The sequence below is a fragment of the Mangifera indica genome, chromosome 10 (genome assembly GCF_011075055.1).
Source record: "Mangifera indica cultivar Alphonso chromosome 10, CATAS_Mindica_2.1, whole genome shotgun sequence".
Lineage (NCBI taxonomy): Eukaryota > Viridiplantae > Streptophyta > Magnoliopsida > Sapindales > Anacardiaceae > Mangifera > Mangifera indica.
Genome location: NC_058146.1, coordinates 5,539,735 through 5,564,812, shown reverse-complemented (window position 1 = coordinate 5,564,812; position 25,078 = coordinate 5,539,735). Strand labels below are relative to the sequence as shown.

The 25,078-nt window shown below is 32.6% G+C and overlaps 1 protein-coding gene and 1 long non-coding RNA gene across 11 annotated transcripts; one reads left to right on the top strand and one right to left on the bottom strand.

Annotated features, from left to right (window-relative positions):
- Window positions 1-473: 473 nt before the first annotated feature.
- Window positions 474-2,401, bottom strand: LOC123228205. Of its 3 annotated transcripts, none has more exons than XR_006504643.1 (3): window positions 2,319-2,401; window positions 951-1,613; window positions 474-840 (listed from the first exon to the last, which is right to left on the bottom strand). It is a non-coding gene; the product is annotated as an uncharacterized LOC123228205 (long non-coding RNA). The 3 variants fall into 3 exon arrangements; XR_006504642.1 differs by lacking the exon at window positions 2,319-2,401 and having other exon boundaries at window positions 951-1,434; window positions 1,518-2,103; XR_006504641.1 differs by lacking the exon at window positions 2,319-2,401 and having other exon boundaries at window positions 951-2,103.
- A 316-nt stretch (window positions 2,402-2,717) lies between these two features.
- On the top strand, window positions 2,718-14,529 carry LOC123228201. 8 transcript variants are annotated; one of them, XM_044653505.1, is made up of 12 exons: window positions 2,718-2,849; window positions 3,436-3,515; window positions 8,244-8,335; window positions 9,027-9,342; window positions 10,455-10,634; window positions 11,432-11,524; window positions 11,922-12,104; window positions 12,184-12,286; window positions 12,371-12,556; window positions 13,110-13,618; window positions 13,734-14,146; window positions 14,227-14,529. In XM_044653505.1, the coding sequence occupies exons 4-12, from the start codon at window positions 9,082-9,084 to the stop codon at window positions 14,276-14,278; spliced, it is 1,980 nt and encodes a 659-aa protein (XP_044509440.1). In that variant the 5' UTR covers window positions 2,718-2,849; window positions 3,436-3,515; window positions 8,244-8,335; window positions 9,027-9,081; the 3' UTR covers window positions 14,279-14,529. The 8 variants fall into 8 exon arrangements, with proteins under 8 accessions (XP_044509440.1, XP_044509442.1, XP_044509444.1 ...); XM_044653506.1 differs by lacking the exon at window positions 2,718-2,849 and adding an exon at window positions 7,927-7,967 and having other exon boundaries at window positions 3,295-3,515; XM_044653507.1 differs by lacking the exon at window positions 8,244-8,335.
- Window positions 14,530-25,078: the final 10,549 nt, after the last annotated feature.

The window sequence follows — 25,078 nt, the reverse complement described above, 5'->3', positions numbered from 1 at the left end:
AAAAGTTTGATTAGTTATAACCTCATATGCCAATAGGAAGAGTATTATTATGCTTTCATAAATATGGATTCTGGTTGAATAATAAGTATGGTATTTCAATGTACAACCAATTATTTCAGTAATGTCATAGATGAAAGATGAACTATTGTTGAATTATTTCCGAAGAGCAGTCCTCTGCTGAGCAAAAATTGCCGCGGAAGAAGTTGAAAAGATGTGCGGCATTCTTGTGGTTCCTTGGCAATCCTGTTGCGTTATGGAACAATTTGTCAATCAGTCTTCATTGAATCGGATGCAATGTGTGACTTACTAGCAGCATATCCTTCTTACAACTCCCAATCAAGTACGCTAGAATGGTACCCGGATAATCCAAATGGAAGATGATCAAAGAATTCATAATGGCACCTAGGGAAGGAGAATTCATCTTGTCGGCATCTGGGACTGAAAATTCATCAAACAACTCGATACTAGAAAGATAGAAAATAATGAAAAGAAGATATTATATATGTTCTTTGGCCAATTTGGTATATACAACTGGTAATCTGGCACTTTCATCTATCATCTGATTTAAAAGTTTTTCCAGTTCATGTCATTACCCACCCATCCCCTTTGCTCAGCCAAATTTAACATATCTGTAATATAGGTAGCCTTATGAAGAGGGCCTGTCAAAAGGGGCCCTGGAACAACCTGTGACCTGGAAAAATACCCTCCAGGCTTGAAGTCTCCCTTCAGGAAAGATTGCATTAAAATGAAGTCACACTAGTATTACTGCAGGGGCAGTTGATTTGTTGAACAAGTTCTTCCCAGGAATATGCTTGAGAATTCCCACATTGAGTGCAGTACCTAACAAAACCATAATGTGTCATGAATGGTGAGTTATTAATAAAGACTAACATGAACAAGAAGATTTGAAAAGATGAAATATATTCAGGTCTGAAATGATTAATTGCTACCTGGTAAGGAGCCAGATTCACTCTGAAACATGACTCTGAAAACAAGTCCATGGTCTAAATATGATAGACCTTTGATCACCAAGGTACACCAAAGGAAGGGCAGCTGAGGAATTTCACTGCAAGCTGAAGTGGAGGCACTTGAAGCTGAGGCCAGGAGGTGCACACATGTAGCAGAATAGCAAAACAGATAATATATTTGAATTGGGTTGTTCGCAAGATAACTAAGCAGATAATACATTTGAATTGGGCTTTTGGCTGGAAAGTGGGAGTATAACACTTTTTGAAAGGAACTGCTGGCTGATAAAGAAGAGGAAGAAGATGAGGAAATCATCAAGGAAAAAGTAAAAGGGAATTAAGGGGTTTAGGGGGTTCCAGCCTAGGGGAACTGGCACCTCTGTTGCCAGAATTCATTTATACACTGTGTTTGCTTAGTTGATATATATCAACTGTTTACATTAATCTCAGCAGGATTACACATTGGGAGCTGGAGACAAAAGAAACAACTGAGGACAGCAGGTCAGGTACTCATCAGAATAATATGGAAATAGAGGAGTAACATAATATAACCTTGAGCAGATGCTTCCAGTACCACCCAACTTATAAGCATATGCAATCCGATCTCATTAGAATATGTCATAGGCTGAATATATGCTCCAAATGCAGCTAATGAACAAGAAATTTGAAATACACAGTCAGTTACTAATCTGCCAGAGCCAGAACCAGCAAAAAACATGGCACTATATGCAATAACAAAAGAAGTAAAATAGTATATCAACCAATGACATAATGAAAATAACGTTACTAAACGTGATGAGATTAGAACTCAGATTTGAGAGAATTTGGAAAGTACCAAAATCTGCAACATATGGAGCTTGATGTCGACATCATTCAAAAGTAGTATCAAAGTTTGTATTATACACAATACCAATGCTTTGATTATATACATAGACATTTGATAAAAATCATCAATTTTTTATCTGGGTAAATGTAGTACAGCCCTTCATAGTGAAATAATATGGCTATTCTTTCACGAAAGTTTGTATTTAAAAAAAAAAAAAATCAGAACTCAAACTTCTGAGAAGGAGTTCTTCAAAAGATAAAACTCCTTTGCCATCCATGGTAATTATTGTACTGCTCTTTATGAAATCAAGAGAAATAACATGGGTCCTCTTCGATGAAAGTTCTTATTTTTAAAATCTGAACTCAAACTTCTGAGAACGAGTTTGTTAAAAGGACGACATTTGAAAATCCTATCACTGCTGTGGATGGCAGAGAAGTTTTATCTTTTGAAGAGCCTATTTTTGAAAAAAAAAAAAATCCTGATAAAATTAGCATGAGAAGATAATATCATGAACAGATAAAACTTACCAATTATATCTCGTCCGTTACTAAATTTAAATGCAATAAAATCCAATTTACCAATCAGGCTGGTGACCGCCGGAAGAATACGGAGTACCCATCAGTGGAAGCTAAATATGGCAATCCATCCAGCTTTATGACATTAAAAACATTCCATAACATCTAGAATCAATACCAAAATAGTCAAACAATCAAATTCAAAAAATTCCCCTTTCAATTGACATTCAGATAAAACCCTAATTGCAACAAAATGTGTCGCCGCCCATCTCTTCTCCTCCCCTGAACCACTCTCAATACCTCTCAAGTTACCCATAAAAACCCTCCTGTTGCTATCATTTGCATCATTTTCCATCACAAATCCGCTTCAGCGAGGTAACGGAGGGAACGAACTCTGCACCCACACATGGCATCAAGCATACGTGATTGTCCCTTAGGCTGCTTGTGAATTGTTGCTGAGAGCACGCCGAGGTCACGCCCCGTGGCGCTCTCATGGCGAAAGGAGATAACTTCGGTCACCAACTGTAGACACCTTTCGCTTTGGTAAGTGAATTTGAGTTATTTTTTTGATAATTGCTGGGTTAAAGTTTGGACCTTGGCTTGAATATAAGGGTTTAGGATTAGGGCTTTGGGAATTGGGTAATTAGTTGTGGTCAGTTGTGAGGATTGGCGATTTGCAGCATGGAGTTTTGTGAGAACATGGGAGTTTATGGTAAGGATTTTGTGGTTTGGATGATGGGTTATGGAGGAATGGAGAAGGGGACAGTGTGAGGGTTTTGGGTGCCAGAGTAAAAATGGCGGGAAAATTGTTGGGTGTTTAAGTCATTTTCCCGGGCTTTTATACGTGGTGGTTAACGTATTTTTCTTTCTCCTGTAGTTGCCACTACAGTAATTGGATAAGGATGTTTGAATTACAGTATTAAATTGATAATCCTTTTGAAGTTTTCTAACTATAATATTTTTTTAATTGGGTTGGAACTTTTCTAGAGGTTCTTTAATTTCTGGGGTTTGTGTTTTGAGGGGATTAGGGTTTTCTGTTGTCTTTCTTGTGAAATATTCATCTTTAATTAGATTTATCCAGACAGATGTTGTGCCACTACAAGTTGTTCTTTTACTTGTTTGAGGGCAGGGAGTTCACGGAGGTTTTGAGCTTTGAACAAAGCAGGCAAAACCGAAGAGAAGAAAGCAGCGATCTGGATGCTCATCAAGGTAAATCTTTGATTTTCATGAAAGCTCTTACATTGAATCTGTAAGACTTCTGCTGTATCTACTGCACTGAAGATTGAGATGAATACACTGTATTTTGGCATATTATACTCTCAAGATTTTATGTAGAATATTTCCTGCCAAAGGAAGAAAATTTTACCCAGGTCAAACTATAACTATTGTCTGGTTTTACCATACGAATAATATTCTAAATGTCAATGTGTGGTAGAGTGTCCAATGACAAATGTAGAACTAATCTTTGAATATAGAGCAGCCTAGTATCCTGTATGCCAATTCCAAATTATGAGGCTTGAATTAATACTATGGATGTAATACTGGCGCTGAAAGTGCAGGATTGCATCCGTACAAACATCATTTTTTTATAACTTATTTGCTGCATCCTATGACAAGAAAACTTGTACGGTATACTTCTTGTGCTTAGAGTATAAATGATATTTACCATCTAGATAGAATTTAGTCCTTAATAAACTTTATAAAACCTGCATTCGCCAGGAAAATCAATCAAAATATTTTGAGTATTGAGATAAAAGTTTGTATATTCCACTATTCTCAATTTCAGTTTTCATTAAGACACTCCATCTTAATGCCCTAAGCTTTTGTTGAACAAATTCAAAATTAATTTTCCAAAGTTTATAATTGATCATGTTGAGGGCATATATGCACCATATTGTGATAGGATTAGGATTATAATGGAAATAATGAGATAGAATTATTAATTAAAGATTATGATAATATTTGAATAAAGAAAGATTTTGAATGAGGAAAGATTATAATTGAATTAGTATTAGGTAATCAAGGATTTTAATAGAGTTTGAATTATGAAAGAATTTTAAGATATGAGGGGATAAAAGGGGCAACAAACTAAGAGAAAAACAAGGAAAATTTTGGTGAGTACATTTGAGGGAGGCTTTTACCTTGGGAGGAAGAGCACCTCTAATTGCCCAAAGAGGATTAACACCTCTTTGTTGCTAGAATTATTATCTTTTTATTATCGCTATTATTCACACATTTCAAAATTTTATTAGGTTTAATTCATTATTTTTCCTGTTCATTAGTTTTGCTTGTTGCGTGGGATTGATTAGTTTGCACGAGTTGCTATCAAATTGGATAATTTGGCCAATAGATTTAAGATAACAAAAGGGAGTCTGAAGGAATGAAAGGATTTGCTACCACAACCACCATCATCGTTGTTTAACGAGAAAGTCGTGGGAAGGGAAGAGATTGAGGTCAGATAGAAGGGTTTTTCAAAAGTTGACATGATTAAGCTATGGAATGTTCGTTTGGTTTGGGAAAGACTATTTTGGTGATGGAGGTGACCAATCTAATCCAAAAGTGGTCGAGGTGATGTCGATAGTTGAGGGAGATGACAAGATTGAAGTTGGATTTGAAGTTTTTGGTGTGTTCTCGATGGTGGAGGGTGCCAGAGTTGTGTTTCCTATGATGGTGGATAGCACGAGATTGACTCTTTCGATCACTAGTGGTAGCTTGACTAATGAAAAAATAGGTGGGTTTTTTTTTTTTTTTTTCAAATTGAGTAGAAAAATATAATAAAAAAGGTCATCAAAATGGGTGTGTAAAAACATAAAAATAAATAGAAAAAAACTTTTCAAATTTTCCATATTGCGTGTCGGGTAATGTTTGGATTAGATACTAATAATAATAATAATAACTTACCAAAAAATAATAATAATAATAAAGAAAATATTTCATCAAGATAATATATTTTATTAGGATGATACTTGAATTTGAAGATTATGATAATAAGAATGGATATTGGAAGAATAAATAGGGGTAGCTAGATTGAGGAGAAGAAAAAAATATTGTATAAGGTTTTGACAACTTTTTGTTGATTGGGAGGCTACAACCCTAGGAGGAGTTGATACCTTTTGTTGCCAACATTAATTGTGCATCAAAGCTATGGGGATAATGATAGATAAGTTGGACACCATAGACTTTAGTTTGGATTGTTTGGCTAGAGGCTTTGGAATAATAGTAGCATATGAAGGACTTAAAGGTATCGCCTTTTAATGACGGCGACAAAGAAGGAACTCTGGCAATATTGGAGGCTTTTGATGACGAAGCACACAAACTCAATTTTGTTTCAAAACGGAATATCAATAAATTTTGACGTTAGACGATAAACTTCGTCGAAACCTAACCACTGAAACTTAATTGTATACATTTCTGTCGAGGTAGGTGAAATCTACCTTGAGAGTAAGATGGTTCTCAAAGGAGCAGATAGTAATAAAATTAAGATAGGAATGAAAATAATGGAATTGAATTTCTAATTAAGGATTATGATGATAATTAAAGATTATGATAATATTTGAATAAGGAAAAATTATGATTGAATTAGTATTAAGAAATCAAAAATTTTAATAGAGTTGAATCAAGATCGGATTTTAGGATATGAAAGAATAAAATAGGCAACATTTTGAGGGAAAGGGAGGAAAAATTTGGTGAGAATGTTTGAGGGAGACTTCTGCCTTGGGAGGATGGGTACCTCTAATTTTCAAGGGACGACTGACACCTGTTTATTGCTAGAACTATTTGTTTATCACTATCATAGTTGTTAAAAGCGAAAAACGCCTAAAAGCGATGAGGGGTCCCATCGCCTAAGCGAAAAAAGCAAAGTGAAGACATTGCTTTTGGACCAAAAACGATAAAAAAATAAAATTAATAGAGATTAATAACTCAAATACCAAAACATAATATCATAGATAAAGTCTCAAAAGCACAAATAAATGTTTGTAATAAAACATGAAAGAATATAAAAACCCTTCAATCTATATAAATTTTTATCAAATATGTATTTTAATTGAAATCCAAGTTTTCATCTTCATCATCGAAGGTCATATCTTCTTTCTCATCATCAAATTTTTCATTTCCCATTTCATCAATTGCTTTATCAAATCATTTTTTTTCATCAGAGGAGTTGTATTCTAAAACCTCTTTATCTTTATATATAAACTTAGAGTTAGACTTAAAAAAGAAAAGATTTTGGTTTGAAAGTGTGCTTTTCACTTCTTCTAAAGCGTAACAAAAGTGCATTTAAGTTGTGCTTTAAAACTTTTGCTCGCCTTACGTGTCTAGAGGTAGTGGACCTATTGCCTTGAGAAGTCTCTCGTCTAAGTGCGCTTAAAACACGCTTTTAACAACTATGATTACTATTATTCACATATACCAATATTATGTTTAGCCCAGTTTATTATTTTTCCTACTTGGTTGTTTTACTACTTGTGTGGGATTAATAAGTTTGCACGGATTGCTAACATCTTAACACCTATAGGAGCATGGAGGAGTTATTTTTGGCCCATTTTTTGTTAGATAAATATGATTTTGATGTTAACAACTTCTGGTCGGACCACACATATCATCAATATTTATGTATTTTTGTCTCTTACTTTGTGTTTTACTTCATAGATGTTTATTTTGCAAGTAGTGTTCACAAATCATGTGTGAGTTTCTGTAAAAGAATTTGGCAACAATCTTAGGACTGTTTAGTTTCCCTCTTTAGATTTGACATAGTGCTAAACTGGGACATTTAAATCTCAGTAGGTAAAAAAAAGTTAGAAACTCTTTTGACTGACACTTCCTATCTTTAGCGTTACACTGAAGTGTGAAATGTAGTTTTAAACAGGTAGCAAGAAAAATAATCAACAAACAACATCAAACTGTGGTTGCTTAGTAATAGTTTTACTTATTAACAATGTTCTATATGTGGAGAAAATGATTAATAAATAGCACTGATCACTGAAAATAACAGTACATTAGTATATTCAATACTCCAAAAGCATTACCTGTACTAAAGGAGTCAATACCGGATACTGATATAACCAATCATGGTACTGTAACGGCAGCTAAACTAGGAGCACCATAATCTGACACATTCATAAAAGAGAAAGGTCTACTGACTGTGGAGACTAGATCCTATTCCTCAGTGGATAGAGAATAATAAACAAATTTTGAGCCCCGAGAATTGCTTTCAAAGGTTGCCATGAAAGAGTTATTATTTCGTTAAGTAATTGTAACAATTGGAGACCATAGTCTAACATGTGTGCCATTTCACCTACCACATGTGGTTGGGAAGTTGTGCTTGAATGGAAAGATTTTCGTTTTCAGTTTTGAACCTACAATGCTTGATGTAGAAAAAAGTTAGCTTCTTTTGAGACAGCTCTAAATTTAGTGTAAGAAGAGACTGAAAATTGGTGTATTATTCTATTAGCAGGTTTGTTTTCATGGTTTATTATTGTATGTGCATAGAAAACCTGGAGTGTACGTTATCTGAGTGCTGTTGACTGCCTATCAGCTACTTAGTTTGCTGAAAGTAGCATTGGCCTGGAATTATTTGCACCTGCCTAACTTTACAGTTAATTTCATTAATGATGAACAGATTCTATTGCTCATTTTCTGGAAAAGTCCACACCATTCCAGGTCAATATTTTGTAAATGAGACTCATTTTAACATCCATTCAATTAAAAATTATTATCAGGAAAGGAGGCTCAGATTTAGTAATCAAGAGTATCATCCAATTTTAGATATCTAAAAATCTGAATTAATTTGATGAGAATTTGGGAGGCTTATATGAGAAATTGCTAAAAATAAACTTACTATCATTAATGCTAGTTATGATTATGTGGAAAAGTGGAAAACTTTACTAATATGACCTCATTACCTCCAATCTATTACTGCATGACTCATTAATTAAGGAGGATTGCATCTCTTGAAGAGAAGCTCTGCAAAATTGAGAAGAGTTGGGCATTACTCTGTGTTGTTAAGGACATTTCTGTTCAAAAGTGAGGTACCTTCTGCAGCAATATAAACATTCTTTCTTATTTATCTGTTTTGTTTTCTTTGTCTCACTTCTGTTGTTTTTGTCTACCAAATCCCCTTTTAAAAGCATCCGTTTAAGGGAAACAATCAAAAAGCATAAGAAAGAAAGGAAAAGTATTCTCCTTTCCTTTCTTGTTAATATCACCTCTGTACTTAACTATTCTCGCTTTGAAGCTCAGAGTCTTGCCTCTAATTTTCTCCTAAAGATCTACTTTTTTCTTCTCTTTTATACATATCCTCACTATATTGCCCTTGTGCTTGAAGGACAATTATCCATACTGTCCATATAGCCTGATTTTTCTTTATTATTGATTTTAAACTTTTTAATTATTTGAACAAATTTTTTGCTTTATGTGAGGGATTGTGTTGAAAACAGTATTAGAGGTTGAACAAATACGGAAGTATTTTGGACCTATTTTGTTGTAACCTACGGAAAGGAGCTAATTTGCTTCTTATCTCTGAGCAAATTCGGCATATGCTAGATTATGTTCCACTGCTTTATCAACATTTGTAATTTCCCATCATCTGTTCAAAATTTCACCTGTTTATAGTGTCGTCTTATCCTCTTCACTCACAAATTCTAGTGTCTTCTGAATGCTCTTTTGTTGTTTTGAATTTCTACTTCCAAAAATTTCTTATTGTTGTCTCTATGTGATCAGATGAATGCAAGAATAGGGCATTGTGTTGGTGAGCAGTCCTAGGTTTCCTTCCTCAATGCTGGAAATTTCAGCTTTCATAGTTATGGAAGATCTTCAAGAGAGTTCATCAACTTCGTCCTCTTTAATCTCTTTCTCATCTCTGTCCTCTTCACCTAATCAACACCCATTGGCTATTGATGCTGAGCTCTGGCTGATGGCTGAGGAAAGGATCCAGGAGATTTTGTGTGTTATTCAACCTGCTCTAGTTTCTGAGCAAAAAAGGAAGGGGATCATTGATTATCTTCGGCGACTGATAAATAGTTATTATGGAGTTGAGGTGAGAATTATTGCATCCTACTTTCTGGATTCTTAAAACTTGTCAATTTTTCCAAATATAGTGGTACCTTTGATTTCCTTTTCTTTAATGTACTTTGCTGGCTCATTGGTCGTTTAAATTAGGTAAATAGAAATTTCTAGTTCATTCTCCTAATGGTTTTATTATGGTGGATCTTTCTAAAATATACATATAAGCATCCTAGAAGTTCATGATTGAGGCAAGTCCATTTCTGAAATTTCCTTCTAGAGCAGCTAAAAGGCTACCATATAAATTGGAATCTCATGAAAGTTTTTACCATTTCAATTAGTATTGTTAGTTTAAGGACTTTTGAATACTGTAACTGTTATTTCAGGATCTTCAGCTTTCTTTCAAGGGTTTAAAATGTGCATTGTGTTCATTGATTGGTGAGGATTTCATATAATCTCTGGGTATTTCCTTCTCGATGTGATATCAGTGGAATCCCATCTAAACAGTTTGTTTTGCTGTAGGCACTCCTTTTTAAGGAAAAAGCAGCTATCTTGTTACTTTATATGATTTTCTATTTCAATGAAACAACTGGCATGCTTGCTTGTGTTCTTTTTCATTTGTTGTGATGTTACTGCTTAATAGGAAGTTGAAATAGACGTGTTGCCTGAAAAAACATTGTGCATCTGTATCTGTTTTTTCAATGAAATATTAGTGAAAATTTAGGTTTTCTTATTTATTGATGACATGAGCAGGCATGGTTATGAATGAGGTCCCTTTGCCTTCTGAATTCATGATAGCATATTCACAGAGATTGTTGCCTGTTGCTTTTTGGTTTTGAATGCCAGCGTCAATCATTTTGAGATGGATGGCTCATCTGTTTGTTGGATGGCCAATGTTTTATAGTTCACTACATTCACAAAGTTAAAAGAACTCTCGAGACATTTGGTTAAAAATTGCTTGTCCTCACCTCCTTTTTATGTCAATAGAAAGTTTATAGTTTCCTTTTTTTCAAAAAAAAAAAACTAATAATAATAAAAGGAATTGAGTGAACGAAAGGTCCAATCTATTTCAGTCTGTACATAGGATTAAATTTTCTGACCTTCAACTACTGTGAAGTTCTTTCATTGCCTTGCACTTCTTAACAGGTATTCCCATTTGGCTCGGTACCACTGAAAACCTATCTTCCTGATGGTGATATCGATTTGACTGTGGTTAGCCATCAAAATGTAGAAGAGGACTTGGCTAATGATGTCTGCAGAGTCTTTGAAAGTGAAGAGCTTGACTCTGAATTCCAAGTTAATGATGTTCAATATGTTCGCGCACAGGTTTAGCTTTCTTAGCTTCAATCTTTCTCCACTTAAGTGATGACTTCATGACCTAATTTATTGTGAACTCGTGTTGGCACCATACATACCGACATTTAAAAGTGTTGACTTTATAACTCAGTTTATTGTTAACTTATGTGTTGGCACCATAGAATACCTTTTGTCAAACTGTTGCACTAATTTTTTGTTGGTTTTTTTAATTTTAATTTCAGTTATTCCCACTAGGACTGATTTATTTTGCTGTAAACTTTAAAATGCAAAATGTTTACTGGCTGAGACATGCACAAAATTTGGAATGGTTTCATAGTAAATCAATGAAAATATGAGTGATGGAGTTTGATGAAAATTCTAGGACTCCTCTTGTATGATGGTTTGTCATATCAACTATTATCATGCAGCTATGATTCTCTATGTCCATGTATGCACATTTCCAACCACTTCAACTTAGTTGTTGATAACTAGATGTGAAAATTATGATTAATTTAAGATAGGCACAAAATGAAACTTTGCTCTCATGTCTAGTTTTATGAATTGTGGTGTTTGAAACTGCATGCGTATGGACATGATCTGATCTTTCAGTCCACAGTCTATGAGTTAAAAAGTTTCCATTTGACAACCAATTATCAGTCACTGTTCCTTTCTAGTTGGCAAGATACAAGCTTTCAATATTTTGTCTTCGTTAGAAGTATATTAAATGCTATACCCCTTTCTTGTTTTAAGTATTCACATTGCTTTAATTTTCATGTAATCATAAAAGGTTTCGTCTTCATAATTTAATTTTGGGAATTTGATGGCAGGTTAACGTTATAAAATGCAGTGTGAAAGATATACCGGTGGATATTTCTTTCAATCAAATGGCAGGGCTATCTGCATTATGCTTTCTTGAGCAGGTAAATTTTTACTTATTCCTAAGCTAGCCTAATTGCACATTCATATCAGACCTGCCTCAGATTTTTTGTCATATCTCATTATTTTAAGAATAATATCTAGGCTTATGTCAATCACATGCATAAAGGAGCAGCAAGTGAATATATATTGAAAAAAAATTGTTTGTAAAAACCCTTATCATTACAATGTATGCATGTAACATTCATTTGATAGGGAAATAATATCAGATTGATCTATAGCATTCTGTTCTTTTTCTGCATTTTATTCTTTTTCCCCTTTCATAAGTCAGGTTCTATAATTAATGTTAGTGTTTTTTCCTCTTTCTTGCATTTTTCAATAAATTACTATATTGGCATAGTGGCAATTATTAAACTGCAATGTCTTGCTTCTTTTAAGCAGGTTGATGAACTTATTGGGAATGACCATCTTTTCAAACGAAGCATTATCTTGATCAAAGCCTGGTGCTATTATGAGAGCCGAATTCTTGGTGCCCATTATGGCTTAATTTCAACATATGCATTAGAAATGCTGGTTTTGTGCATCTTCAATATCTTTCATTCATCGTTATGTGGTCCTTTAGCTGTGAGTTCTTCATGTTTCAGAATATTTATGCGGTTCTGTCAGTGCATGAAATGATACAAACTCTTCGTTCTGTTTGCAGGTCCTGCATAGATTTTTGGACTATTACAGCACATTTGATTGGGACAATTACTGTGTCAGTATAAATGGTCCAGTTGCCATATCTTCTCTTCCCAAAATCGTTGGTAGGGTAGTTATAAATAGAGTTCAAAAATATTCTAAATGGTTGATATGCTTGCTCAAGATCTTTCTCCCTTTACGTGTTGCAGCAGACACTCCAGGAAATGATAGAGATGAATTACTGCTCAGTCAGGAATTTCTGAAGAGATGCAGGGAAATATATTCTGTTCCAATCAAGGCATTAGAAACTACAGTACATGAATTTCCTGTTAAACACCTCAATATAGTGGATCCTTTAAAGGAGAACAACAACTTAGGGCGAAGTGTTAGCAAAGGTATTTGATTGTTTTTACCTACTGTATATTAGGTAGGAATCAATACTAACCAAGTATTCTAAAAGCTTAAGCTATTAAGAAAAGACTATTCAATTCTTCATTGCTAGTACTAAGCCCCACTCAAAGTAAAAAATGGATATAAGATCCTTACAATGCTACTCAAATAATGCCAAGAATGGAAATTCTCCCTGCACATCCAATTTTCAGGGGCGTGATTTGAGTAGTAGGCTGATCCATAAGCCAATACTGACTTGGTTTTAGGTCATTTTCTGTAACTTACAAGAGCTATGCCCAAAATTTGTTGCTCTTGAGGACTCACCAATTCACAGATTATCTTGACTGATAAAGTGAAGTTTCAGTATGTTCTTTTACACATAGACGTAGTGTATAGTTCTTGATAGTTTCTTCTTACATTGATTAATGAAATTTATATTGTTTTGTGCTAGAACAAGTTTTTTTACCTCTTTTTCTTATTTTTAATTGCTATTTTTAATTGCGAGGGTACTTGCATGAGCTTTAATTATACAAGTTCTTTGCAAACTCTCTTCCCCAGGAAATTTCCACCGGATAAGATGTGCACTTTTGCATGGGGCTCAGAGGCTTGGAGCTATCCTTATGCTACCTGGTGAAAGCATCGGTATTGGACTAGAAAAGTTCTTTCTGAACACTTTGGAAAGGAATGGAAAGGGACAAAGACCAGATGCACTTGTTCCTGTCTCTGTGTTTGGTACTGGAAAATATGAAGAATCTGATCTCAGTGGAGATTTTAACGGTTACTATAATGGTCTACTGTATGGCCAGTGGTGTCATGATTATACTTTACCCATTCCTTTCCCGTTGAGTCCATCATCACCACCTTCTCAAGTCCGTAATGGAAGTGCATGGGACAGCCTGCGCCAGTTTGTGCGTTGCAAGGGAAATATGTTTTATCAATGGGGAACAGAGGTATTTGTCCCAAGACTACCATTCTGCCATCCTTATGTTTCCCGATCATCTGGTGCTACCTTCAATGTTGATGCAGTGGAAAAATCACGAGGAACAGGCACATATATTCCTGACATGGTAATTTAATTTAAGTCTTCCATTTTATTGAATCTGCATTATGCCTGTTTGGCTGTAAAATCCTGAAGGGAAAAATGCTTTTTAACATTCATTACAAAATATACTAATATTGCAGACACATCATTCTTACAAAGATAAGGATGCATCGGCAAGGATAAGGAATTCTGATTCTAAGACTCGAGTACAGACACCAAAATCATGTAGAAAGACTGTTCGGGATGAAGATTTACCTGAAACAGACAAAGATAGAAATGGCTGTTCCCTTGATCTTTCACTGGAAGAATTCCCGCATCTTCCAGTCAGTAAGAAGCCCGCACCGTCAGAAGCCAACCGTCAGATTGATCAGGGCATGGATTGCCCTTCTGCTACAGTCTGTATTAAGTTTGGAACTTATGAACACTCAGTGCCACTGTTAAGGTTGTCTTCATCAGTGGGGAAGATGAAATATTCCGGTGCTTCAGCCACTTCAAACTCTAAACCAGGGTATCCAATGAATCAACAAGACTCATCTGAAAGTGATGAAGACATGTAAGATATTATCAATTTTATGAAATCTATAATAACGAAGAAGATATTTTCTAACTTCAACTTTTGCTGGTTTGGTGCAGCACGGTTCTCTACAATTTGAAAGATGAAGACTTCCCTCCCTTGTCATCGTGAAGAAATGCTGATAACATGGATTCGAGCCTATGTTCTATCCTGACCTTTCTTGCAAGAGTTTACCCCAACTTAAAAGAGGCTTTAGGAATGGTTTTGTTGTTTTAATTGTTTTGCATTTTCTTGTTTTTTGCCTAAGGCAAATTTTGTAGATGGCACATTTGGAGGGTGGATTTTACACAGATACTGCCGCCTTCTAGCCTTATTTAGTGACTGGTAAACATCTATTGCCTAACACCTTATAATGTTCTTCATGTTCTTTTTCTTTTTTTTTTTTCTTTAATTTAAGATAAAATGGGATGTTTACTTAATATATAATGATCTTTACTGTTACCTTGCCTAAAAGTTCCCATATATTAGATCAGGGTGAAAATGAAGATCAATATGAGTTTAAATCTATCCAAAGGAGACCCTTTGTTTTTTTTTTTTTAAAGCAGATCAATTGTATTTCTTCACTTGTTTCATGTTCCCATAACGATCAATCTCCTTGGTGACTTGAGTGTGCCTCATGGACAGAAAATCATAAATTCTTGCAATCAGCATACCAGTGTGCTGTGGCTCTTAACTGTAGGGTAACATATCTCCAAGCATCACTTAGGCAGGCACATTCACATATTACACCCACTTCCTGTTCAAGTTATGATAACACTTCCCATTTGATCATTTTCAAAGGGAAATCACAACCTGCCCACTTACATGAGCTTGAACCCTACTCATAAATCGGGGATAATTCACTAGATAACAGAGCAAGCGACTGTCTGAGGAGTGGAACTGTACATCTGACAGTCATGAGCATCAACATGAGCACCAAATGAAGCAACAGCATCTAGGCCAATGTGCTGTGCAAAGTTAAGCACCCTTGTAAATGAGCAGTAGATTCAGAGATTTTGGGGTCTAGAATTACAAAATTTAAATCAGTTGAGGCCACTTTGATGTGTTTTGAACCTGAATGTGTATTACACATAGTTGCTTGAAGCAACGGCATGAATGTGTCTTACACATAGTTGCTTGTTTTGAACCTGAGTACGCACAAAGTGAAAGTCCACTTTGATGTGCTTCAATCTGCTTCTTGGAAGACCAACCAACATGATAAATGCCAAGAAAGACCACATAAGCAGAAGTAGAGTTGTTGTCATCAATATCACCTGCCTAGTCTACATTAGAGAAGGCATGCAAAGAAAGAGTTGTGGAAGCATGAAGATGCAACCCATGGTTAATGGTTTGCCTGAGATGACGAAGGAATTTTTTGCCTGCCGCACAGTGAATAAGCTCCCGACAATGTATAAACTGCAATAGAAGATTGATAACAAGTGACATATTTGGGCGAGTCATTGACATGTATTGCAAGGAAAGAAGGAAAGACTCCGACATGGAGTTAAAAAAAAGGTCGAACGAAGATTATAGATCAGACAGAGGGTAAGTGGAAAGAAGCAAAATGCATGAAAATCCAAAAATGACAAAAGGGTCGTTGGATGAAATTGATATTTATATCTTTTCATTATTTTTTTTTAAATTTTAGGTGATAATTTATGGTTTCCAAATTTAAATGATAAGAACTTGTCATTTCCCAAATTTCGGATGGAAAATAAATTTACTCATTGGATAAAGGCGTATACAGTCATAATCAATTACCAAATAAAAGAAGCAAATGTTGGATTTTATGTAAAATGTAGTAAAAGAACTAAGCTAATTAGCTCTTAAAAATCTTCAATTCGCGTCGTTTAGTTTGTCCCATCATTGGTTCCCTTGCTTGGCCCCGATGGTGGCACTATTCCCTTTGGAAGAATATTCAAAACCAACGCCCCATATTTCCCAGAAACTGTCGCAGATAAAACCGAAATTCCCTTCTTCGAATTCTTCATATTTGTTTCGGGAGCCTCGCCATCGCATGGTACTTTACTAACTTCACCATAACTTGTGCCATCTTCTTCCTCTGAGCTCTTAACTTTGTCACTAGGAAGAGCTATATCGAAGGCCACTCCAGATTCTCCACGATAAATGGTTTGCAACATCAAGTGTTGAAGCGGCCTAGCTGATGATAAAGAGGAGTGGGATGATAATATAAAGAATAGAACAATTAATAGAGTCTTCGCCATAAATGGAGCTTCGCGTGTGTGTGTGTGTGTGTTTTTAGGAAGAATATTTGATGGAAATTGCAGAGGGAAATTTGAAGGTTAGTGTCGGGGTGGAAGCGGAGGACATATGTATATATAGGGGAGAAGACTGGAATAAGGTTGAGATTGGGAAGAAACATATGAGAACTCAACATTTTTGTCTTGAGTTGAAAAAGTCAAAGTCGTCGGGGCTGAGATTTGTCAATGCATGAGCCATGAGGTAACACAACGCGCCATCATTTTCATTTTTCAATTTATAAGCTTCTAGTGCAAATATTGGGTGTCCTGTCCTAATATTTTTTTTATGTTATATATTAAACAGAAGTTTTAAAAGATAAAACAATGATAAAAATATATAATTTACACATAATTAACTTATAAAATATCACAAACATCTTAAAAAATTTAAGATTTTTTATATATATTATATTATCATTTTTTTAAAATATATCAATTCATATCAATAATATATATTATTTTATATGGTACATTAAATATATCGTATATATTTGATATATTTCATAATATGTATCATTTTATACATATATTATATCATAAGATACTGATAATTATGTATACAATAAATAATTTAGATTATCTCTTATCTTTCACTTTTATACATATATATATATATATATATATATATATATATATATATATATATATATATATATATCAAATAATGAATTTTCTTTTAAGGATAATAAGGCAACATTTAATAACTCACTTATGTCATTATAAAGAAGTTCAACCCTATTTCAAAGTTCTCATGTTAGAGGCGAGAAACTTTAACAACTTATAAGTTTCCCTCCTACTTGAATCAAGCAGAGTTGACAGTTAAGTTTAAGTTATCTTAATTCGAATCCAACTCTATACAAGTACAAAAGAGATTTTAGAATTTTTTTTTTTTTTAAGATAACAACACTTGAAGGCACTGAAGTATCATATTAAACAAATTGAATTTTTTTTGTTTAATTGAAGAGACTTAATTTTTATATTTTTTTATTGAATAGAATAAATTTTTACTATTTTCTATTATAGATATTGAACTATCAGTTAATTTTGAATTATATTAAATATAAATGATATAATAATTTTTTCTGTAAAAAAACTAGCATTGTCATTTTGGTGCACTCACGTAGACATTTTATGCAATGACATGAACAAAAATTTTAAATTATACTATTTTTTAAATTTATTTACACAAAAATCATAAAACACACCTAGAATAAATCAAACCCAACCAAAAACAATTTGTTGTTTTGTTTTTTATGATAAAGATTTTTAAGTTGAAAATTTTTTAGTTGAAAATTTTTTAGTTTTGCCCAAAAAAATTTAATAAGGTGAAATTATAATAAAATTAAAATTATCTTGATAAATTTTTAATACTTTAGGTGAATATCATACTCATATTAACTCTTGAACGCATTTATCACATTATCTTAGTAAAAAAATAAAATTATTTGAATATTTTATTATTAAAAAACTAAATAGGATGATACTAATAATAAAATATAAATTATTATTAAAATTAAATATTACCCAAACTTAAATAAATTTGAACTACATAAATTACATATTTAAAGAACTTATCTTTCACAAACAAATAAAAAACAATAAGAGTGGAATTAACAATTGATGTCTAAGGACATGGAGAAAAGGAGAGTGGGGGAATCACTACCCATCAATAAAAAACATAAAGGCGTCAAGGTTTGACTAATGTAACGTTTTTGGTTCAACTTGAAAACCCATGCAAATTGAAGGAGGCGTCTGCCCAAAGCCTTCCATCTCTCGTTCAACAATTTATATAATGGCCAAAAGACTATTTTAGATCAAAGTTTTAATGTAAATACAAATATATATTTGTAAAATTTTAAAAGTTTTAATACTCACGTTTAGATCAACTATTATTAAAATTTACTGTTAAAACTAAAAGTAAAATTATTATTTTATTAATAATATTAAAAAATATATAATTTTTTCTAATTTTTCTTCCTAAGTTTTAAAAACTTTCATTTCATCAACCTTAACTTTCAAAGGTAACTCCTCTTTCCCCCAAAATTCTTAGGGTTTGTTACAAACTCCGACGATAGTAACGGTGGCAACCAACTGACTTTGACATCAACCGACTTTTTCTGCCTCCCCCTTTATTGTCGTCGATGACTCTAGATGAAGGCCGATGAAGATGAAGAGGTTTCATCGAATCAACTTCGAATGATGAGAATCCGTTACGTTGTGGCTAGAGAACTGGTCTTTGTCAACGATCATCCAAATCTAAAGCTAAATTTACATAAAACGGGATGGATTCTCGTTTTCCAGAGTCAATTTGACAAAGCCTTTTCATCTTCAGGCTTCATCGCCATCAAGGCTCTGTCGGCCTTCATTTGGTGTCGCCGACGGTAATAAAGGGAGACACACTAAAGGCCTGTCAATGTTGGAACCAAGTGACTGTCATCGTTGCAATCACCAAAGTTTGCTGTAAATCTCAGGGATTTTGAAGGAAAAAAAGTTATTTTTCAAATTTTAAGTTGAGATGAAATATTAGTTTTCAAAACTTTGGAGGAAAATGAAATAAACTTATATACTTTTTAATATTATTAATAAAATAATGATTTTACATTTAATTCTTATAAAAAAAATTTTAAAAACAATTAGTCTATGGGTGAGTATTTGAGTTTTTGAAACTCTGCAGGTGTGTATTTGTATTTACATTAAAACTTGTGTAGAAAATAGTCCTGTGGCCTTATATGATTATTAAATCTTCGGAACATCACATGTTAAGTTATACGCATATTAATCAATGAGTTGTGTTATGTACATAATTTTATACACAAATAATGATGTATTATCATGTAATTAAATAATTAAAAATTAAAGATAAAATAATATTTAATCATATAATGACATATCTTATTTATACATATAATTTTATTATTAATCTATTCGCTTGTGGCTCTAAACAATAGTTTAAATGATAATAGTTGAGAATCCGGAGTTGGAGAGCATGAGTTCATGACTTACATTTAGTATATTAAAATTAAAATTTTGAATTTATTTGATGGAGTGATTGAAGTTTCACTTACTTGAGCTAGGTTTATCAAAAAAATTCTATCCGTTTGCTACAAATTCTAAAAAATAAACTATTTGTAGTGGCGAACATGAAATTAAGTTGGATTTTTCAGTTATTAGTCTCGATGACTTTCAAATAGAAATTTTCTTTTGAATTGGTCGATTTGTCCTTTAAAGATGCTTAACGTGTTTTTCAATTTGGTCAAATTGGTTCGATTTTTATGTTTCGTGTGGGCTGAGTGAGGCTGAGTCATGGTCTACAGTCCAGGATTTCAATTGCCTGATAGTGAGGCAAAGCAGATACGGGAATTGTTCATCGTTAATTACTCAAATCAAATCACACTACAGGTTGGTAGGTAGCATTAATGGATGAGGTCTCATACCTGAACCTGATACATGATTCATGCTTTGGTTGATGTTAAAGTTACGAGAAGCATTCCATTTCCAATCTTTCTCGTCAAGATTTTCCCAGGAAAAGGAAAATTCCTTTGACAATGCATAAATTAATTTGACTGGAAGATATTCGGTCAACTTGTTTTTACTTGGTTAAACCCAACGATATCAAAGAAACTATAACTAATTAGAGATCAACGATTAATCATATTAATCGGTTAAAGTATCAGTGGAGCACACAACAGAAGCACGAAGAAAGTAACTCGATAAATTCCTCTCATTTCACATCTTTCTTAACAGAATTAATAGTTTTCTACTACCACGAAAATATATATATGTTTCATTCTCAACCCTAATGAAAAGCAAATCACTTTTTACGAAATTGGGATCATGTAATTTATTCTATTTTAATGAAAATCAAAATCGAAATACAAGTCTAAATTTCTTATTGTATTAAGAATAACGTATTCAATAACGTAGTTACATTTAAATACTACATTTTGTCTTATAAATAAAGAATTATACAAATGTGAATAAGAGGGAAGATTCGAGAAACATCACAATACAAGCATGTGTCTGGGCACATTGTAATAAATCTTCATCATTATTGATATAGCTTAACTTGTATAAGAAACGGAATTGTATACATCAATTAGTAACGAGACATGATATTTTTCATACGAAGGTTAAGACAAGACATTAATTTAATGCAATAAAGAGAGGGTCCATGTTGTCTATATAAACAATTGCATGAGTGAATTTAAAACCTTAAGCAATCAAAATGTTTATGGTAGCTTAAAACCTAGAATATGGACATATAATTTTCTTTGGTTCTAAGTTTTCAGGCCAGGCAATTTAATTATATAAGATCCCATGTACCATGACATTTACAACAACTAGTAAATTAAAATTAATCAATTATATTTAATATCAATAAAATTATATATATATATATATATATATATATATATATATATATATATTGAATATTCAAGTCTATCCAAACTTAATGTGGCCCTTCATCTATAAAAGGCAATGATATTGTTTTTTTCTTTTGAAAAATTATTATCCATTGTCGTCGTGCCTTATAAATAATTCATATGGCCATCCACAATAGCTTCCTTCAAAACTTCGTTCTGAGAAATAATGGCTAGGAAGGACCTCCAGGCCAGCCTTGTTCTTATGGTTTCATTAGTTCTTTTTTCTTTGATGTTTCGGTGCAAAGTAGCCACGAGAACGGCTTATGCGATCGTGAAGTTGCTGTTGCCGGAACTCGAAAGCTTCCAGACATGGAAGGCGATTACAATTCAGATGATGAAACTTCATCCCAGAATGATTATGATTACTATAGAAGACAAGGTGATGTTCCAAGCCCTGGCGTTGGGCACTGAAGGGAAATAAAAGGTGGTTGTGTTGTTAGCTATTTACTTTGAAAATTTATACATAAAATTCTAAGCTCTTGAACTAGATCTATATATTTTCTCATCTTGATGATTTGTTAATGAATCATAAATTATGTTTTTTATTATTATTATTATTATTTGTTATAATAAACTATGTATACCCACTTTGAATACATAAATAAATTCACATTTAATGTGTATTAGTGTATGATTGGGTGATTTTGAATTACAGATAAAATAACACTTAATAATATAATAACACACATAAATATATACTCAAAATGGCTACAGATAACATTGTTCTCTTTGTTATACAGTGATATATGGACTAGCTATAAACGAGTTTTAGTGGATACAATAATAACTCGAATAACAACCGAAAAAACATGGACACCTCATAAAATCACAATATTTTTTGCCGAAAATAAGTGCATACTCTTACGTTATCACTTAATTCAAAAAATAATATTATGTGTATATATTTTTTATATATAATTGAGTAAATATCACGTGATTGGATTATTTTAAATTAAAGATTAAATAATATTTAATCATATGATAACATATCATCTTTTATGTTGCATAAAGTTTCCTTTAGATGCTTGATTAGCAAGAGCAAGATGTTTTGTAAATACAATAAAATTATGCATATACAATTCAGGTACACAGATAATCTGTTATTGTATAATTATATATTATTTTATTTTTAATTTAAAACTATCTAATCAAATAATAATATACTATATATATATGAAATTATATATTAAAAATATGTACACAAACTTTGAGAGTTGGAATTCACATTAGTTTTTACATGGACTGAAGTCTTGGGCCATTGTCTTGGATATGGGCTTCGGCAATTAGAAAAAAACACATGGGCTCCTTTTCCCAAGAGTTTGACATTTTACTTAAATAGAAATAGAAATAACAAAAAATCCCTATAAACAGGGATGAGTGTATATATATATATATATATAAAACCCCATCTCGTATAATCTCTTTATTCTCTTATCTCACCCCATTAGCAATGATCCTACTACCGACTCTTAGTGTTCATTCTTTCTTCTCTATAACCATTCTCAAATTTATATCCAAAAAACCATTACATGAATTCAGAATCTCAAAAGAGTGAAGAGTCTTCAAATTCCAAACTTGGGAGATTAAAAGATTTCTAAATTATTTAAAAAGAAACATATTATCAAAATTAGGTACCTTTGAAGTCTTAAAGACGACTATTTATCAAAATTAGTTAGGTCATTTTGGGGCTATGGTTTGTAGAAACAAGTGAAGATGCTGGGATAATACAACTGGAGAGTAAAGTGGAGTTGGAGTACTTGATTATTTAGGCAAGCAGAGTAAAGTGGCTTGTGAATGGGAGCCAGGGCCCAGCCTAAAGTCCCCACCTACACATGCTCACGGCTCCAGACTTTTTATATGATAACAAATTATGTATTTGATAATATATTATTTATATATTTAAATTGTATAAAAAAAATATTCCCCTAACATTACAAATATTTATATTACTACTTAGCCGGCTCCCATATTTACCATTATCTTTAAAGATGTGACATTTTATGTAGCTATGCATTGCATGGAATTTACACCACAAGACTTGAAATCCCATTGGTTGTCTTTTAAGGTGTTTGCTTGAAAGAACTAATTTTGCCTTTTGAAGTGCTTGCGTGAAAGAACTAACTTGGACTTCCCCACATGGGGGGTTGGTGCCATTTGGGTTGGCACTGTTAGATCTCTATCATTTTTCTTAAAGTTGATTAAGAATTAAAAAAAAAACAAATAAAGTTCTTTCAAATATCATTCCTTTAATTCTAAGTCTCTTCACTTTTTTGTTATTAATCCCTTATATTTTGATTTCTTCCATTTTCATTTTTATCCCGTTGTTGTTAAGAAAGGTAATTTGTTCAGAGTAATATTATATATACATATTTTTATGTACACAAATAAATATACATATGATATATCATTATGTGATTAAATATTTATTTATCATTAATTTAAAATTATTCAATCATGTAATAATATGTCATATGTATAATTAAAAATGGATACGTATAATTTTATTGATTTGTTCGATTGCAGTATTATCTTCTAGAAGACCTTTTTTTTATTTCAAGTGATTAGGTTATGAGTTTGAAGTTTGGAGCATGCATTGGACACAAATTTCAAATTACATTAAGAAAAATAGTTTAGACACATGCATCTTATCTTGTGGCAGTCATTTCAATTGAGAAAAACCAATTAAACTATATATTGAAAATAAAATTATATGTACATATTTTGAGTACATAAATAGGTATATAATAATATGTGTTATTATATAATTGAATGATTCTAAATTAAAGATAAAATAACACTCAATCACATACTAACTTTAAGGGGTGAGGTTTCAGGCCATTAGCCACCAAGAATTTGAGTTAAGCTTACGAAAGTTAGGGCGTGGAAACCCCTTCTAAGAGAGATTGCGTCTTTAACCTTGGAGTCTAAAGAGACTTCTTTCAACCTTATGCTTTTGTATAACTTGTTGGGCCTCTACAAATAGGGTTAGATCTAAATTGAGCTAACTAAGTCTCGAAAGCAAGTTCAGTTCGATTTGGATTTGTTTAATTCAAATTCGAGCCAAATTTGTGACTGAAGATTCTAATTGTTTTTTAAACAAAGTCAAACTCGAGCTAAAGGGTATTTGGCTCGGTTTATCTTGAGTTCAAATTAACTTTATAGCTTAAATTTATAATTTAGATTTGTGATTTGAATTCGATTTGAATTCATAGCTCAAATTGGTGATTTGAATTCGTCTCAGATTATTGGTTTGAATTCATGACTCATTTATAAAACACACCATTTTCTTTAGTACTTGAGTAAATGGATGTTGATTTGTCAATGAGTCATAAATTCAAACAATAAATTCGAGCTATAAATTCAAACTAAATTAAACCGAACTATTTTTTATTCAATTGAATTCGAGTCATTCTTAATTTCAACTCAATGAACTTGGGCCAAACTATTTTTTATTAAAGCTGAATTTGAGCTAATGAATATTTAAATGAAGTTCAATTTGAATCTATCCTTATCCACAAATTGCAGTTGATTGCTCCCATCCCAAAAGCTAGCGTAAAAGGTGAGACTTTGAGTAACACTTAATTTACCCATGCCCAACTCAATTCTTATCAAGTATGATATTCCTAACACTAACCTACATCCCATCATATCAATTTTCACTTTTAAATGTTTTAATCAATTATTCTATAACAGTTTCATTGGTTTGACAACCTGTATGGTTCATCATTTTATTTGAATTGAAAACAATTATACATTGAATTAATAAGTGTAATTATAACATAGCCTCACTTCACAAATTGACATTAGTGTTAACTTAGAAGTTTTTCGTAAGTTATATGATTGTTTAATTTTGTTATGACTTCTATCTTCAATCAATCATAAACACGAGTCTTTTTGTGTGAAAATGGTAATTTCTGGGATGTGAAAAGATTTTTTTAGGATTTGGTTTATCTTTTCGTAATATCTTAGGGAAATTTCCCATTGATAACTCATGAAGATTGTTATTATTTATGAATATTACATATTGTTCGAGAAAAATAAGAAAAAATTGATTAGATAATACATGAGCTCCTGAGTTGTCAAAATAAGCTATTGACTTGCAAAGCTTAAAAACAAAACACTGGCAAAGTGAGTGTTCAAAGTAGATAATATTTGTTTACAGTAACTTGGGTTGTTAGGAAAAATGTTATAATTAATATTAGAGACAAATACCATAGTGAGGAAGTTGAGTCATGTATCTCACCCTC